This window comes from Neofelis nebulosa, chromosome 6 (assembly GCF_028018385.1).
Source record: "Neofelis nebulosa isolate mNeoNeb1 chromosome 6, mNeoNeb1.pri, whole genome shotgun sequence".
Lineage (NCBI taxonomy): Eukaryota > Metazoa > Chordata > Mammalia > Carnivora > Felidae > Neofelis > Neofelis nebulosa.
The window spans coordinates 122,458,982-122,478,651 of NC_080787.1; the positions used below are offsets into that span (position 1 = coordinate 122,458,982).

General features: G+C 36.1%; 1 protein-coding gene across 2 annotated transcripts in view; it reads right to left on the reverse strand.

Annotated features, from left to right (window-relative positions):
* Positions 1–19,670, reverse strand: part of MED23 (mediator complex subunit 23) — a 43,235-nt gene extending 23,565 nt beyond the window's left edge. Inside the window, exons 1-13 of one of the 2 annotated variants that reach the window (XM_058735286.1) lie at positions 19,474–19,670; positions 19,098–19,129; positions 18,848–18,935; positions 16,080–16,204; positions 14,959–15,070; positions 13,132–13,230; positions 12,430–12,531; positions 11,780–11,849; positions 10,685–10,797; positions 9,119–9,214; positions 8,556–8,573; positions 3,265–3,465; positions 1,532–1,675 (exon numbers count right to left, since the gene is read on the reverse strand). In XM_058735286.1, coding sequence (XP_058591269.1) covers positions 1,532–1,675; positions 3,265–3,465; positions 8,556–8,573; positions 9,119–9,214; positions 10,685–10,797; positions 11,780–11,849; positions 12,430–12,531; positions 13,132–13,230; positions 14,959–15,070; positions 16,080–16,204; positions 18,848–18,935; positions 19,098–19,129; positions 19,474–19,521 — 1,248 coding nt within the window. In that variant the 5' untranslated portion in view covers positions 19,522–19,670. The remainder of the gene's footprint in view (positions 1–1,531; positions 1,676–3,264; positions 3,466–8,555; positions 8,574–9,118; positions 9,215–10,684; positions 10,798–11,779; positions 11,850–12,429; positions 12,532–13,131; positions 13,231–14,958; positions 15,071–16,079; positions 16,205–18,847; positions 18,936–19,097; positions 19,130–19,473) is intronic. The other variant, XM_058735287.1, reaches the window with a different exon arrangement.

Genomic DNA, 19,670 nt, shown 5'->3' on the forward strand with positions numbered 1-19,670 from the left:
ATTAACAAAAAAAGATAAGTGGAAAGATAAAGCAAGGATGTTTCTTAAAACTACAATGATGTATCACCTCACACCTGTCAGAATGGCCAAAATAGAAAACACAAGAAACAAGTGTTGGTGAGGATGTGGAGAAAAAGGAACCCTTGTGCACTGTTGGTGGGAATGCAAACTGTGGAAGACAGCATGGAGGTTCCTCAAAAATTTCCTTAAAAGTTAGAACTACTCTACAATCCAGTAATCACGCTACTAGGTATTTACCCCCAAAACAGAAAAACGTGAATTCAAAGAGATACACACACCCCTGTGCTTACTGCAACATTATTTACAACAGCCAAATTATGGAAGCAGCCCAAGTGTACACTGATGAATGAATGAAGATATGGCGTGCACACACACACACACACACACACACACGATGGAATATTATTCAGTCACAAAAAAGAATGAAATCTTGTCATTTGCAACATGGTTGGAGCTAAAGAGTATGTTAAGTGAAATAAGGCAGTTAGGGAAAGACAAATACCATATGATTTCACTCATATGTGGAATTTAAGAAACAAAACAAATGAGCAAAGAAAAAAAAAAAGGGAGAGACAAACCAAGAAATAGACTTTTAATTATAGAGAACAAAGTGATGGCTACCAGAGGGGAGGTGGGTGGGTGGGGGGATGGGTAAAATAGGTGATGGGGATAAGAGTACGCTTATCTTGATGAGCACTAACATACAGAATTGTTGAATCACTATACTGTATACCTGAGACTAATGAAAAACTTAGAAAATATTTTTTGGTGATGAGTACACAGGGGTTTATTTTTTTATTCACCCTACCTTTTTTGTGCATTTAAAAATTTCCATAATAACATGTGTTTAAAGAAATGGCAATCGTCAATATATACCATATTTTACCCAAATACCTCATGTAACAGAACAATGGGGGAACATACTAAACTCACAAACAAAAACAGACATTCATTAACAGACACTGATGTTATTTGATCATTCAATGATTTGTATAGATTAAAACAGCTTAATGCTTTTAAAAAATTGTAAACCTACTTAGAATACAGAGAAATATACCTGGCTGGCTCAGTTGGTTAAGAATACCACTTTTGATTTCGTTTCAGGTCATGATCTCATGACTGTGAGATCGAGCCCCATGTTGGACTCCGTGCTGGGCATAGGGCCTGTTGAAGATACTTGCTCTTCCTCTCCCTCCTCCCCTCCCCTGTTCATGCTCCCTCTCAAAAAAAAAAAAAAAAAAAAAAAAAAAAAGAGAAAGAGCTTGCTATAGATGTTCAATTTAAGATAAGTTTCAGAACTAATCTAGTTCAATTTCTTCACTTTCCATGAGTAAACTAATATCAAGAAAGACTAATGTACCATCTCATGATTTTTAGTCACAGAATTGGGAAAGAACCCAGGTTTTCAGCTTCCAAATCTGGTAACCTGTTCACAAAATCACACAAAAATCCTTACACATAAATTAGACATACTCCCCTCATCACACTGTTAACAATTTGTAAAACTTACTTCTTTTTCTGGGTACAGAAGGTCAAAGAGCTTCATGACAGGGAGAAAATCAGCGAGTGCATTTTTCTGAATACTTCCAGAAATGAATTGCAGGAGAACCCACATTAGATGATCTCTGCCTTTAATCAGTCCTCTCCCTGCTAACTGTAAAAGATGTTTAAATACACATCTACACAGCTGGTTAAAGAGATGGATGTAGTAAAGCTTAAAGGGAAAAAAACAAAAACAAAACCCCCACAAAAAACAGGAGAAACCCTGTTCTCCGAAAGTTAGCATCCTACTTTGGCATTTGCAATACTTAATCTCAACTTAAGACACACCAAGCAAAGCCTTTTAAATTATTTTAATATTATATATAGAGTTCCTCCCTGATCCCAAAACAACTATACATATCAAAAGTTCAATGTTTTAGAGCATAACTAAGTTGATCATGTATGCAAGAGAATCAAGTTTAATATAAGATAATTGCTAAAAATCTTTCATCAAAACACAAGGAATACTTCATTATACAAAAAGGATTTTTTTTCTTTAATTTAAAATCCTTGAGGAGTGGGTATCAAAAAACACTTTTCCTGGTTTCCTGTAGATTAGAACAGAAATCAGTGGTGGTGGGGGTGGCAGTGGGGGGAACTGGTGGTTAGAAGGATTTTAACAATGCTTATGGAAAATTTTCCCCCCCAAAAATCATGCTGTAGAGATGTTATAACAACATTTATTTGCATTCAACATGTCTAAAACATTATGATAAAACCAACTCTTCTACAGATTTACTCATCCATTTGTATTCCCTGTTTTGGATTCATTGTCCCACTTTTTCATTCACTGCCAAAGTAGAAACCAGTGAGTGATGCCAGACTCCTGTTACTCCCTCTGTTACCTACCCATTACCAAGTCCTATTCACCTCTCAGCTTTTCTGGTCTTGGGCTCCTCCTCTCTTTTCTGGCTTAGGCCGTCAGCATCTCCCACCCAGATCACTGCAAAGGTTCCCTTACCAACATCCTTGCCTCTGACTTTGGACCCGTCCATCTTTATGTCCCCATCTTCCTACATGTGGCAATTAGCAGTAATTATTCCAACGTATATATGATGAGGTCATTCCCCTCCTCATTTGCCGCCCAAAGAGAATCTAAACTCATTAGAACAAATACGTTTGTCCATGTAAAGCTTTCCATGTCTGGTCTTGCCTTACTGCCTTTCTGTTCTCACTAACACTTCCCCATTTATATTTTTCTCTCCAATTCTCACACACTTTTGTCCTTTCCAAAATGATCATCTTACTGCTATGGAAACACTTTCCTATCTTTTCCTCTTGGCAAATTTCTATTTGTCTTCAATATCTCTTTGCTAAAGCCATTCCTGATGTCTTTAATAGGGATTATTCTCTTTCGTTTCCATTGCAGGAAAACATGCTTCCATTATGCGAACTATTATTGTAATCAAATTGTTTATAGCTATATCTTCCCATGAGTAAGGAGCTCCTTGAGGGTACTGTAGTGCCTTTTCATTTTGTATCCCCTGGTCCTCGCACTATGAATATGTGGAATGAATGACTGAAACCAATATTTACAGTGACAAGAAAGTGGAAAGTTTAGAAGCCATAAAGGCACTGAACAAAACGGCCATCAGGGCTCAGAGCTTCTGCCACTGCCAAAACCACTAGGCAGCGTCGATACCCGTCTAAAGCCGACCAATCGACAGGTGAAGTGGCTCCGACAGGACAGTTGGTACTCACCTTCTGATGAAGAGAAAGGACCATATGTGGGAAACTTGCAAACTGGAAAAGCACAAAGAAAATGAGCTGACTCGAGAGGTGCTGCCACAGGAGTTGGCTCGTGCCCCCATCGTCAAACTTCTCCTCGGTCTCGGACCGCTCCATGGCATAGACCACCAGATCCACCAACTGGTCCTCCAGCACAGGGCAACGCTGCTTGTGCTGTAGGGCAGAGATTAGATACAGTATTCCAAAAGCCTCCCGGTTAGTTTCAGAAGTTTACCGGTTAATGGGCATTAATTGTAACAAGAGGCTGAGAAGCATGGAATGAAGTTGAACTTAGAAAGTTAAGGTTAGGTTTAGTCTATTAAAGCTGCATCACGTTACATTATCATAGAGGATGAGTTCCATTACAAAGATTATTTTTCAGATCTCACACAAAACAGACTTCCTATTCCCTTTTAACTTTTACTACAGACATCAGACATCACTGCTTCAATTTGACAAAGGGTACTGCGCAGCAGAAAATTTAGTTATTTATCCTTTGAAAAAAAGATAATTTAAAAAGCATAGGAAATGAGGATAGTAGTATTAATTTTCTATTCTAACTCAAAATAGAAGAACCCCGAATTTCCAAGAATCAAATATCGTGAGGAGAACAAACAAGGCAGTGAGAATCTATGTATTTTAAAGCAACCACCACAAGTTTACAGTACCTTTACACACAGAGATATATCTAAATAGCTGCCAGATTACACTCAGTATCTGTTTTTCGGTGTGTGGTATTGATCCTGATATTGAAATGGAAACTTCCTCTACTGAATAACCGACCTCAAAGTTAATCTCTGCTCTTCCTTCTTAAAAGCCAAACATAATGCAGCTTTAATTTCAAATTAGACTATTTTAAATTCTAAAACAAGAAAAAGAATTGAATTTAAACACTAAAATGAAAATGCAACTTCCCTTTCTAGAGGCAAAAAGATTTATGCTTTTAAAGTGATTTAAAAAATATGCTTTTACCAAAAGAAATATGTTAAGCCATATTTTAAGCCATTTTCATATTTCTTTTATAAAATATGTTATATGACTTAATAGCCAGGCAGTTGGAAGCCTTTCTAGTGAATACAATTACTAATACAGATGCTTTCCTTCTAAGCTTTAGATGTGATTATTAGTCTTTTGCCATGAAAAAGGGATATGATTTCTTTAAATTTAGGGAAAAAATGCAAAATGGGGACGGATTTGGGAAAAAAACAAAACATAATGAATAGCATCCCCTCTTTTGCATGCTCTTTGCCAGCTCCAAACTTGTAAAGCTCCAATATAGCTGCACTTTCTTAAAGCATGCAAATAAAACAAACATCTATCCGAAACAGTAAGCATCAATGGTTGTTTCATATTTTTTCCAAAACACAATGCCATGATCACAGTTCAACCACATTACAGGTTTACAAATAGCAATATTAACACCACCAGTTGGGACTACAGTACTTTCCCTCCAAATGTAATTATCATTATGAAGCAGAGCAAAGTGCAACAGACAACACTACGAACTATTTCTTAAATCAGCATGCAAAACTACTGTGTACAGGGCTTGAAATTCACTAGTTCTGCCAACCACCAACAACCTAAGGAATGTGTCAGACAACACAAATTTAGAGTGAAATCATTCAAAGTATACAAGAGTCAGAAAAATTTGTGAAAAGAAGTAAAGCCAGGATTTCCAGTAGGAATTTTTCATTACTGATGGGAATTTCCTTCTAGTTTGGAAACTAACCAATTTGTCATCTACTCCTCCATCCATGATGGTCTTCCATCAGTCTGCTTCGGGGAAAAAAGAGCAAACTAAATAAAATTGGTTTTTAGCACCTGAGTCATTTTGGAGTTTCCCTTTTTAGTATTAGCTGTGTGTCTTTAAAAAACCAGACTTTCACCTACATATTTTTAGGGTGTAGTAATAGTCATACAGTTAATGACTTAAAGAGGAAAACCAAAAATATTAAGATTTTGACAAAGTAAGAACAACTAGGAAATTTACAGTTAAAGCTGACGATCTTTCAATACATACCACAATTCAAATTCCCTCTAAGTTTTCTGTTAAGAATTAAATCAGCCTGGAATCTCTATGACATCTAATGCCCTGGCGTCTGAGTGTGCCAGAACATTTATCAGGATTAACTCTGTGTTTCCCAGGTGTTTTGATGAAAGCCAAGGATATTTCTCAAACCAAGTTTCAAGATAGGTTAGTTCCTCTGTTTATTTGCCAATTTTATTAATACAAAAAAAAAAAAAAAACAAACCCCTGTTGAAATATAAAATGATCTACGCTAACTACTTTAGAATAGTAAGTTTGGCTTTAGTTTTCATTACTAAAAAATAAGTACATTAAAATTAATACTCTCCACCATGTATATTATTTTACAAAGTGGAACAAATGAAAATTTGTAAAGCAGTTTAATGATCTGATAAAGATTATCAATCACTAGGCTATGATACTTCTGTAAGCCAATGGATACTCTATGGCTGTTCACAACATGCTTTCTGAAAGCTTCTGTAAATTTAATCCTTCGAGATCTAGGCATTTAGTTGAATTAGCTAGTTTATATATTTACATGAATATTTAGTTAAAACTTGTTTTAACATTAAGAATCTAAGTTCAATATTTTACCATTTCAATGTCTGCATGATAGCTCAAACTGTATTGGAAACTTATTTAAAATGTTCAGCTTTGGTAAAAGCTAAAAAGGAGGCACAAGGCATTAATAGAAATACTAACATTGACCTCCACTCATGCCCCTGATTCTTTCCCACCACTATTTCAAGTGGCAAATGATAATGCTTTTCAGTCCAAGTAACCATATCCTAGATTAAGTGGCCCCTGACCCTTTTGATGTAACAGTTCTGGTACTGCTTTTGTGGCAAAATTTTAACATACTGTACTTAGGTGGGCTTAAGTTAATTTCAAACCATTATTTCAGTGCTAGAAATCAATTTTAGAGCAATACCTATTCAGGACAAGTTGGGAAGAAAAATCCCTTTGTACGTCATTTATCATATTCTCTGCCAATCAGCCCTATGCCAGTTAATACCACTTTCAATGGTGCCTTTCAAAGATAATTGAGTGATTGGTCTATCACTGTCTCAGGGTGGCCAGAGTTCACACACCACCACGTAAGAGCTTGAGGGGTGTATCTGTTATATGATGTTCTTCTTGGGCAGAAAGAACATGAAGCTGTGTGAACATATAAAACAGGATTCTTCCACTGGGAACACTCCACCTTGCTGGTCACAGAACTGGGCCATTTATGACTTTTTGAATGTGACCAACTTTAGGATAAAATATAGCCCAATTCCTACTGGAAAATGCAATATGGACAGCTCTTAAAAAGTTTCAAGCTTTGAGTAAATTATTGCATTGCTAGAGAAAGGACAAGAAAGTATAGTGCAGGATATAGTTCTGTAATGATAAAAGATGTGATAAGATAACTTGTTTATTTTTAATCATATGCCTTATACTTCGTATTCTCACTTTCTACTCTACTTTCCAGGTGGTAAAATTAATATATCAAGTCAGTTCAGCATATATCTTCCATCTACAAGTCCATTCACTACAGAGTTTTGTACCAAACAATTACTGATGAATTGTGAACTTTTGACAATGTTTACAGTGGGACCAATACTAATAATGTTCTGTCAGCATTTCCATTATAAACTTTATTTTTTACGGATTTATGTCTTAGTCATAAACTTTTTTTAGGTTGAAACTTGTTATTAAAATAATCAAATCAGAAATACTCTTCTATGAATTGTTTTGTCAATTTCTAGTCTGAGAAGAGCTGCATCCCAAGAGAAAAAAGCTAATGATAGCTAAGGCTATCTGGGGGAAGGTATTCGCAGCTCAAATGACCATGGGTACATTTATCCACCAAACTGTAAAAAAAAAAAAAAATTGAGTCAAGTATGACTTAAAGTTCATTGCAAAAATTAGTTTTAAGACATAGCATGAAGCATTCTTTCAAAGTTGACTGAATACTTACCTCTAACTCAAGTGAAAGCTGATCAGAAATAATGACTTGCTATTTAAGATGTTAAATTGACAGATTGTGTGAAGTGACTGTCAGGTACTGTAGTGTGAGGCAGTTCAGTTTCACATGAACATAGGCTTGTCCAAACAAGGAAACTTGGTAAATTTTTCAGAAGAAAAAACTTAAAATAATAAAAGAGATACTGCTACTAGGGTGAGGTTTGGCATGCAAAGTTTCAACACTGAGCAAGTTTTATGGCCAAGCTATATGTCCTTAAAAATAGGGCTTTATAAATGGAAGCACTGGCACAACCTTCACTATAGTATTGCAAACAGTAACGCTATTTTATGTAACCTAGACAAGAACGTCTTTTTAAAATCAAAAAGCTGGTCTATTTTAATATGTTGGGCTCAAAAATTTTTAACAAAAATAATTGGAACCACTATTTTGCTTAAAATCTCAAAGGTGAAAAGTCCTGGAACAGACTTGGGACTGTATAAGAGTTTGGTTCATAAAGTTTGGCCATAGTGTTTTTCTCCCACCACAGGTGAGCTTCAATTGCAAGGAGCCCACTCTAGGAGGAGGACACTTCTGGCAAAGACTGACAAAGAAGGGTGTTTGTCAAGCAGGTGTGGGGTCACCTAAGAGTGTGACATTTCTTAGTCAATCCCCATGTTTCCAAAAAAACCTTCCCTGCATAAAGTTTACCACTCCAACTTTTAAAATAACGTATCTCTAGTAAAGTGCTTTTCCCTCTTTTTTGTTTTGTTTTTAATTTGTTTTTGTTTTAAGGCAAAGCAATGTAAATAGTTTTATAGATGTTATTTATTTATGTTTTAATAATCCGGAAAGATAAAGGCCACCACAAATCTTTCCATGTCTGAAAATTCCACAAGGCGAGCTTTAGCCCTAAAGTATAAAAAAAGAAAAAAAAAAAAAAAAAAAAGGAAAATGGAGTGGGAAGGAAAAACCACCCATCAAAAAGTGACAGGTGTTATTGTGTGCCAGGTGTTGTCTCTTTTTGTTAAAAAAAAAAAAAAAAAGGAAAAAAGAAAAAAGAAAAAAAAAAGAATATAAAAAAACAAACACCAAAAACCAAAACCAAAAACAATCCACCAAAAACAACTCTCATATCCCAAGAAGAAATTAGTTTTAGTGGCCTTGGTCTCAGCATGGTCCTGCCAATTTCAAGCCCCGACCATACATGTATTCTCTAAATGGAATCAGTGGCTACAAAGCGGCCAGCGTATCGTTAGTCACAATACAACAGTAAGGTTGTGAACATACCTGAGCAATGTTCAAGGTCTAGAGCATTGGAGGATGGGCAGGACAAGACAGGACAGAACAAAAATAAAGGAAGAAAAAAAGAAAAGACAAAACAGTGACTATGAGGCCAGCCTCAAGGAACCCAGAGTCAGCACAAACCCTCCCACATGTTAAACCACCAAAAACAAACATACACCAAAAAAGGGGCGAAAAAATCAGCAGCCAGGCCACGCTGAAGATACCAAGGGTTATAAAAATAGGCACCCAAACAACAAAAAAGTCAAAAATTATGGTTAAGTCATGTGTAGGTTTCTCTGGCAAAAGGTATACTTGAAACTGGCCTTATAGAAAAAAAAGCAATGCAAAATAAACCAACTTTTAAAATATCTCCTTTTTAATTTAAACATTTTTAAAGCAATATATAAATGATAGGAACAATTCATTGTTTAATAAACCACATATTAAAAAAAAAAATCACCAAATAGTTCTTAACTGTTTTGCTCAGTTAGCTCTAGCAAAGAAAAGAGAAAAGAATAGTGCAGATTCTATGCAGAATTTACTAGGTTTCCAGCATAGTACAGTACCTGCTTATTTAAACCTAGCATATTGCAGACCATATCCCTGGAATAAGGCTGCTCCAATACATATCTCAACAAAGCAGTCTGTGGTTCAAACAGATCCTTTAAAGAAAATAAAAAAAATTATTGCTTCAAGATCAAAGTAAATGTTAATTCAAATAATTTGAAATTGGGATAAAAAAAATCCACTAAAGGCACTTGTTACCTTCATACAGTAGGCAGTATCTAGTGGAAAAAAATCATAGGATTTTAGTGCTTACAGTTAATCTGACCCCACCCCTCATTTCATAGGTGATAAAACTGAGATGAAGGGACTTGCCCAAGGTCATACAGAGGCTAAATTTTGAAATGACTTCAGTTACAGTCACATGAAAGTCTTAAGCATCACTGTAAGGAAAGAATCTTCTGCTCAGAAATCTAACCAAAGGAATGGAGGCAGTTTCCAATCACTTTCATAGTGTTAATAAAAACACTACTTCCAAATTTGGAGGAAAATGACTTGATAGTAAAGGGGTTAAGAGTGTAGATTCTGGAATCAGATTGTCTGAGTTCAAATACTGACTCTACCATTTCCTAAACAAGGGGCCTTAGCCAAACTGCTACCCCACTCTGTCTCAGTTGCATCATATGTATAATGGAGACACTAAGACGATAGTCGAGAATAAGGGTTATTGCAAAAAAGTTCTTAGTGCTGGGCATACAGTACTAGTGCATAAGTTATTTATCTATTTTCAATATCATTGCTATCATGGTAACTATAAATTCCATGTAGTTTACCACTCTTTCACATTCCAAAGTTTGCTGACTAATAATATGCCGAGAACTCAGAATTGTGACCTTAGTTTCACTATTCACTCTCCTCACTTCTGAGCAAGTTTCCTAATCGCTCTGTACATCATTTTTGACACGAAACATTTACATGAAAAATATCTAGTCTTCCCCATACCCTGCTCTGTAACCATTTCAACCATACTATAATGAATCTATCAAATTTCAGTATAGTGTTGTATCTGTATGTCATGCTTCATTTTATTGATACTTATAGATTTTTTTCCTTTGGGAATACTCTATTTCACTTTTGTCCTTTCCATCCCCTCTTTAAAAAATCTAACAAAAGTCAGGGCACCTGGCTGGCTCAGTCAGAAGAGCATGTGACTCTTGATCTTAGGGTTGTGAGTTCAAGCCCCATGTTGGGTGTAGAGATTACTTAAAGAAACTTAAAAAAATAAAAATAAAAAATCTAACAAAGGAGAGGCTCACTCTTCAAATTTTAAGAACCACACAAATTCATTTTTGGTCCTCACTTTGTAAAGGAAGAATAAAAACAAGGATTCTACTTAAAGATTCAGTTTTCTTAGTCTATGTGCTTTGTCCACTGGAGCATAAACATCCACAATATCACAAACCACAGGGAATAATTGGATACTAGAATCACATGATAAACCACAAACCATTTTTCATTAAATATGTACTTCTTCAGCCTATGAAGAGATAATTTAGCACAACACATCAAATAATCCAGGATGAAGGCTGTTAGATGGATTGAAAATTCCATTATATTTATCTACATACCTTATCATATGGCAAGAGGCCTTTCAAGGGAAAACGAAGAGTTGCAGGATCCAATTTCCACGAGTTACAAATGGCTCCCGAGTTATTTACAACTGGCAGAAGGCTGCAGCGGCCTGTATGTATTACAAAAAAAATGTTTTTAAGTAAACATGAACACAGAAATGCCTGGTCCTTTGATAATTCTGTGAATATTTAATAAATATCTGGGCTGAATCAGACACTGATTGTAAAAAGCTTGTAGTTAAATTTCGGGAATTTTCTTTGATTATTTTTAGTCCAGACGGTCGAAGACCAATTGTACAGACATTCCAAATTCAAAAATGTTACATTTGTCCAAGTATCTAGGTTAGAGATAGCAAACTATAATCCGTGGGCCAGATGCAGCTTGCCGCCTGTTTTTGTAAAGTCTTACTGGAACACTGATGCTTTTGCACCACAATGACAGAGCTGAGGAGTTCCAACAGATTGAATGGCTCCTAAAGCCTAAAATATTTACTATATCACCATTTATAGAAAAAGTTTACAGATCTCTAGTCTAGGGTCAACACGATTCACTTTACACATGATGTTCCTAGAGGCCTTAGATGTAGCATATGACCATCAACTCAGATACCCGACTGCCTAATGAATATTGTCACTTGGATGTCCCACAGGCACCTCAAGCTTAACACATCTTAAGTTGAACTCATCATGCTTCTCAAATCTGCACCACTTCTAGAATTCATTAAATGGTACCAATATCCACTCAGTTACAAAAGCTAGACGTCTGAGAACTATCTGTCTAGTGTCTGTTTGCTTTATTTTTGTATTTCCAATCTAGAATAGCACCTGACTCACAAGTGCTGAAAATTTGGTCATCAACTAAATAATGGTCTATATACCCAAACACTGCTGTGTTTGTCCAGACACCTGTGTTTTCCTCCCTACACTCAACACAAAAAGTACCTGAAAACAAGGAAATGGCTATTATTAAGCTTCTACAGAATTATCAAAATAACAAACCACTAGGACATGTGTAAGGTACATCTGCAAATTGTGTTCAGTAGCTGACTAAAAACCAGGTATTATTTAGTGTATTTTAAATTATAATCCTACCACAAATGGAGTTTATCCTTGCTGTGGGCCTGAAGGTATCCACAAAGTCTGATACCAAGTTTCCAAGTAACTAAAAACAAAACAAGTACAAAAATAAAATCAAGACTGCTCTGAATATAACCATCATTTATATAAAATGAGACAATATGTTAAGATTTAATACAATACCTAGCATATAAAAATGACTCAAAAGTTAGTCCTCTTATACTTCCTTACAAAGAATTACTTCCCAGTTCATCTGTCCCTGAATTAAGCCAAATCATACCACCATGTCCTTAGCTATTTGATGAAGCTGGTATATTTTAACACATGATATAGAAACTGTCTCAAGAAGATAGCAGAAAAATAAAGCAAATACATTATAATGATTTAAAAAAGCACATTTTATCTCAGGATAAAAGTGACCATTTTTGAAAATAAGCACACAAAAATTAGATTAATATAACGGGAGGGGTTGTGGGAGGGGGGATGGGCTAAATGGGTAAGGGCACTAAGGAATCTACTCTTGAAATCATTGTTGCACTATATGCTAACTAATTTGGATGTAAATTTTTAAAAAAATAAGTAAAAAAAAACCCACAAAAAATAGATTAATATAACTATTTTTGATTAAAATTTCTATTAAAAAATATAGAAAATATCAGATTTACCCAGTGTGGAAGTTTTCCCTCAGGATATAGTTTCCTGATCTCTGTGACTGCAAAATAGGCTGGTAATAGACAGGCATTTCTTTCCAAGATATATGCTATAACCTAAGAAAAATAAAAGAGCAATGTTATTGTTCTTGATTAGTTCCACAGATAAGCCCTTTAAATGCAACAGTGGCAACAAGAACAAAGATATTAAAAGCAAAGATACGATATTATGGATTTAATGGGCTTACACTACAGCATAAAAGAATTCATTTATATGTGAAGAATCTCTAAAAATGAAGATTAATGGACAATGAAATGGATGTTAGTAAATAACCTTGCTTTAAATATTGGTAGCCTCTAAGAGGAAAGCAACAGATCAAAGTAACAACTCTTGCAACATTAGTCACTAAGCACAAAGATCTTTCAGTGGTCCACAGGCTATGGTCTTGTAACAGCTGAAAATACTTTAAGTCTATATTGTTTTCATAATTAAAAGCTATGACTTAATTAAAATTTTCATTAGAAATACAATAAAAGTAAAATACATTTTAATCATATCATAAAAATATAATAAACAGTAAAACTAGAAGTGATTTTTGTAGAAGTACCCAAATGGAACAGTTCACAAACTACCATATATTTTAAAGGCACAGATCTATATAAAAATAGACTTTTTTGAGATTATGATCAATGAATTGCAAACATGTCCTAAATTACCTCTCTTGCTGCTAGAAGCTGCTGTACAACAGCTGAGCTCACTGTATTGGGAATTGTCAAGATTTTCTCCAAAATCACTTTTAAGAGATCTCGAACACCCTGATATAAGAAAAAACTCATAGGTTAAAACTAAGTAGTGCCCTCCGTGCTAGTTAAAACACCTAAAAATTTCAACATCACATAATCAGAAAAAAATGTTACCTTCAATGTCACATTTTCAATTTTTCTGAATCAGAGCTAACATTTAAGTCCCTAACATTAACCCAAGAGAAGAGTCATGTTGCAAAACAGAATTCTAAAGAATGTCCTACAATATGAATGAACAAAGAAAGTCACTTACAAAAAAAAATCAGTCCACACTCTGCTAAGTTTTTCGGACCCTCACAACATTACTACACTTTCTATTATTATGAGAGTCCAAAAAGTTTAATTTGAGCTTACAAAAATACATTTAAATAGAACTCGAAAACACTCTGAGACATGGGCCATACTATTAAATTTTCTGGCAGGTGATCCCTTCTGCTTACTTGCTTTGTCGTATTCTAACTTTACTCCCCCTTCTCATCTATCACATACCTAATCACTCAAACTTATCCAATAAGGCTATTCTGTTAATTGGTCATCTCCTATCTATTACTAGTTGCCTTATTTCAGAGCAGAATCAGATATATAGAGAAAAAATTTCATTTAACATGCATTTATTGAGTATAAACTGTGTGATCAGTCTTGCAAAAAAGAGACAAAAAATACACATGAAAGAAATTAGAAAAAAAATTATAAGGCATCCTACAAATTAGAAAGCAAAAACTCCATTGTTTCTCGGCTTTTTGGCTAAGATCAAGTGAAGAAAGCAAAAACTCCAAGTAAACCTGCTAAGGAAAGTGAAGTGTAAGTAAAGAGAAAATTAAAAAAAGAAAGAAATAAAAAAGTTTCTTAGAATTAATTTTGTATGAAATCATGATGCAGATCAATAATTAGGCAGTTTAAGTCATTTCTGATTAGAGAAAATACAGATAATACAGATAAAGCCTAGGGTCAGACAATGGCAATCCTTTCAAAAAGGACAATAACAAAGGTAGTCTGAATGAAGGAGAATGGTGTTTGCAGCAAGGGAAACCCTGAGTTGTATTACGAGACACAGTGAGAGTGTGTGCTGTTATTCTGGGTCAAGAGAAGAGCGCTGAAGCATATATGGTCAAAGGAGGTCAAAGCAGAGGTGAAACAGGGCTTGCTCCCTTTAGCAGCTGATGACTACATCCCTTCATGGTTTCACATGCCCCTGCTCTGTGCTCTTTCATTTGAAAGGGGCGCAACATTGTAAGATCTGTGACATGAAAAGGCAACAGAGTCTGCTGGTGACTTCCCTACTCATCATATATATTAGGACTGGAATTTTTAAGAATGTTGGGAGGAGAGGGGTGCCCGGGTGGCTCAGTCGGTTAAGCGGCCGACTTCGGCTCAGGTCATGATCTCGCGGTCCGTGAGTTCGAGCCCCGCGTCGAGCTCTGTGCTGACAGCTCAGAGCCTGGAGCCTGCTTCGGATTCTGTGTCTCCCTCTCTCTCTCTGGCCCTCCCCTGCTCATGCTCTGTCTCTCTCTCTGTCAAAAATAAACATTAAAAAAAAATTTTTTTAAATTTAAAAATAAAAAGAATGTTGGGAGGAGAGCAGAGAAGCTATGGGAAACACTGAGCAATTTTAAGTTCCTTTAGGAAATACAACAAAAAATAAATGCTTCCATTTCATTTATTCCATCTGAAATTAAGATCTACACACTAAAAATCAATCATGTCTGAAAGTGATTACTTTTCATAATTAGGAAAAAATACCTTGTAATCCACTCCCCCAATTATTTTCCGAACTAGTTTAAATGTTAAGGCCCAAAGCTGCGTTCTTTCCCATTCCAGTGTGTCAGAGTTTATCAGGGATTCACAAACCATCCTAGAAAATAAGAATACCCATTCCAGTTACATAACAGAATTTTTCAAATTCTCTAACAGCCAAGGTCTGTGTATTCTGTGTATTTTTCATAGCGTTTCTGCGAAAGGAACATTACTTTTCAAACGTACTTTAAAAAATTATGTACGTTACATTTTTTTCACTTAAGTGAAAGACAGAACACAAAACTGAACACGATAATATTGTGTATATTCTTACTAGACAGAAATCTACCAGAAACTATAGATGAAATGCTTACCATCTATCAGTTTGCGGTAGATTGTATTTTTCCAAGATGGCTGAAACAAGATTTTCAATCCCACACGCTCTTTTAAAGTGTGACACTGACACTACTCCCATAAAGAGGTGGGAGAAGGGTCTACACTCTCTTACCTAAAATCTGGGCAGGCCTAAGATTATGGCAAAAGGGGCGCTTATGACATCCAAGGCAACGTAATGTAGCTTCTGTCTAGCCTTCTTTTGAATGCTTGTGTTGGGTGCCATCATGCTGTGAGAAAGTCCAGATCACAAGGAGAGGGCATGTGTAGATTCCAGATGATAGCCCCAGCTAGAGTCTCAGATGACAGCCAGGCATCAACCACCAGACATGAATGGGGAAACCTTTGTGATAGCCATAGCTACTATCTGACTGCAATCTCAAGATCCTGAGAAAAACTGCCTACTGAACTCAGTCAATCACTGCAACCATGAGTGTTAATAAGAGGATTATTATTGTTTTAAGTCACAATGTGTTCATGTAGTTCATTGTGCAGGAAAAGTTAAGTGATCCTAGCTCCTGAGTTGAAAGTCAAAGCCCGCCTGGTTTTGAGCTTTTATGTACACAATTCTAAGAATACTCTATCCTAGAAACTAAAACCTGACGTTTTATGAAGGATTACTTGTTGAGCCTAACCTCCTTTTTCATTCTTTTACTCTATTATAACAACCTGGATCAATTTCCAAATATTAATAAACAAATTCTTTGGATTGCTCTATCTATCAGTAAACATACCTGGGTGGAAGGAGACCAGTCTCCACTGCCATCGCTAAGCAGTCATAAAGAAAAGAAATTCTTTTAGGACTATGCTGGCCATGAATAAATTTAACAATCCACTGGATGCACTGTTCATGAGATTCCTGGAAAATTAAAAAATGATTATATTTTAGGTCCAAAGTGATATTTTATATACAGCCATATACATAGCTAACAAATAGCTAATATCCCTGGGAGTATATCAAGACTATGAATGAAATACTCCACTATAAACATTCATGAATGAAAACAATTAAAAAAAAAAAGACAAAATGAAAAAATTCAGATTTAGTATTTCAGTCATATTAAGCTTAAAATCAATACAATTCTATAGATTAAATTCCCACTATTTTTATTACATGAGACTGCCAGAAGGAGTAAGATTTTCTTAGTATTTTCATGGTCAGTAGAAAGTGCTAACAAAGACTGTGTACTGTGTAAGAAATTGTAAGCAATGCCTTTAATGGCAGATATAAACATTCCTGTCATTGGGCTGGGGGGAGGGGGGGGGTGGTGGGGATCCACTGTGAGTCAGTATATCAGCCTCATGAGAATTGTGTGAAATCTAATCCCTAAGAGCCTAATTATGAATCCAATGACATATCAAATTTCTAGACTTGTATAACCTGATACCAAAATGTAGTACCCATATCAGTTTGTCTTCTAGGATACCCTCAAGAGGGACCTACATGTCCTCCTCTTCTGCACTACTACTGTCCCTCAAACACACTTCTATTGTTGAAAATATAATGAAGATTTAGAAATATCTATTTTCTGGAGCGCCTGGGTGGCTCAGTTGGTTAAGCGGCCGACTTCGGCTCAGGTCACGATCTCGCAGTCCGTGAGTTCGAGCCCCGCGTCGGGCTCTGTGCTGACAGCTCAGAGCCTGGAGCCTGTTTCAGATTCTGTGTCTCCCTCTCTCTGACCCTCCCCCGTTCATACTCTGTCTCTGTCTCAAAAATAAAAAAATAAAAAAAAAAAAAAACGTTAAAAAAAAAAAAAAGAAATATCTATTTTCTTCCTGGCTCCCCCATTAGAATATAAACTTCTTGAACACACAGGCCATCCTTAACCCAAATTAAAATAAAATGTTTAATAAATTATTTAAAAATTAAAATATGTTGAAAAGATGTTCGATATTAGAGAAATGCAAAATAAACCATGATGAGATATAATTTCTCCTGTTTTAGATTGGTAAACATCAAGAAACATTCATTAACACCCTACTGTGAGGCTGGGAACAGGTACGCTTATTCTCCCCTTGCCTGGTATGACCCTTAGGAAAAGCTATTAGGCAATCTGTATAAAAATTATAAATAGACATACTCTCTAACCTACCAATACTACTTTCAGGAATTTATTCTGCACAGTGTCCTATGCAGAATATTATTCATTTTAGTACTGTTTAAAGTATTGTTATTCATTTAGTATTGTTTAAATAACCTAAGAAATAACCTAAATGTCACTTAGTAGGAGACTGGTTAAATAAAGGAAGGTACAGTCATATAATGGATTATGCTACTGTATGAAAGGCAGAAGTAACTTTCAATGGATTAATGTAGGATTACTTTCAGAATTTAATAGTAAGAGGAAAAAAGGTGCTAATGAACAGTGTACACATTATATGAATGTTTTATAAAAATTGATTCTACATGTGTAAAATACTTCCAGAAGGCAACAAACTGGGGATACTGGCTGCTGACATGAAAAAGTAGGTGATTAAGTTAAGAAAGATAGAAGGCAGACTATTCGTAGGGTCCCCCTTTTTGGTACCTTTTGCATTTGGAGTCATATGAATATATTACCTATTAGAAAGTAATTAAAACATTTTTTTTTTTAAATGAATGTATGCCAGGGCGCCTGGGTGGCTCAGTCAGTTGAGCATCCGACTCTTGATTTTGGCTCAGGTCATGATCTCAGGGTCAAGTAATCAAGTTTAGCATCGGGCTGTGTGCTGAGCACGGAGCCTGCTTAAGACACTCTCTCTCTGTCTCTTTCTCCCCCTCTGTCCCTCTGCCCCTCTCCTCCTCTCAGGGTCTCTAATAAAAAAAAAAAAATTAAAAAAAAAGAGAATATATGCCATTATGTAACTCATGTTTGAGCAGCAAGTCTTATCACCAGTGGCTTAAATGGGAACGGTTCTCATTTTCCTACAAATAATTCACCATGAGAAGATAATACACTACTGGAACAGCAGCTCTTTAAGGATCACACATTTTGTCTTTTTCATGAACATATTTTCTGGTGACTGTTCTTTGTTACTAAGTTTTGCTGCTCCTTTCCTCGTTTTTATTGTAATATCTTAGTATCTTTATTATAGTATCCTTATTGTGGCATTTTTTTGTACCTTTACTTTAGTATCTTTGATCATAGTATCTTTGTATCAATGCTTTGTAGCTCCTTTGTTGAGAAAATGAATGAAATTTGTATCTTTTACACTTCTACCACAGCTCTTTTCCCTTGCACCAAATAAATCAAAATAGGATGAAAATGGTTTTATATAATCTAACATGGGTGAGATTTTTAAAGACATCTCACACTGTGCTGTTATCAACTTGACTTCTCAGTACTGGTTCTCCACTAGAAGAATACAAATGGAAACAAATGGAAGCCCGAATATACAAATAAAAAGTATTGACAAGCTTATTTCTCCCTTTCCAGAAATACCTTAACAGCAACAACAAAATAATGTAAAAAAGAAGGCATCAAAAATCATCAGCTGAATGTTGTAAAAATGCAGTGCTCACCTGAGAAAGACCACCCCAAAACTGTCTGAAGGCCCCCAAACAGCTAATTAGTTTTGTTTTTTCATCTTCAGGGGTGTCCATAAACATTCTAAAACACAAAAGTCAGATTATTTGCTACTAGTTCTAAAACGGTAATTCAACATAACCAGAATCTTATGGATCTTACATATCTCCAAGACAAACCAAAGTAAAATCTTACAAAAATACACTCATGTAAAAACACAAAAATCTGCCATGCATATATACTCACCCAGGAAAAGCCTCTTCTATAATTTCCGTTTTCTGTAAAAAACAAAAAGTAAACGATGTAAAACAAACAAAAGAAGAAGAAAAAAGGAGGGACCTCCTCGAGAAAAACACTACAATGTAACATAGGACAAATCAACTCAATCAGAGACACACACAAAATAACAATCCCGGCCTGGTCTGTCACGAAGGGTCTTGTGGATTTCAAAGGCGACTTTGAAGTTGACAGCTGTTGGAGATTCCTAAACCCTTGCGGACCTGCACGGTGTCACAACAAAGGAGAGGAAGGGGACAGGTTGCCTGGGCCGGGTTCCTTGAGTCAGCCACCGAGTGTCCCCCTCGCCCGGCCACTGCCCTTTATCCCTGGTGGCTCCACTCACCACCACGTCCTCAAAAATGCTCTGCAGTTGCGTCTCCATTTGGACCATCGCCCCTGCCTTCCTAGGACGCCCAGCGAGCGGCCCGGGTTAGACCCGAGCTCCGGGAATTGAGGAGCAGAGGGGCGGAGACGCCCGCCGGAAACCTGGGCTCTCAGGAGTCGCTTTCTCTAGCGCTCAGCGGAAAGGATCCCCTTTCG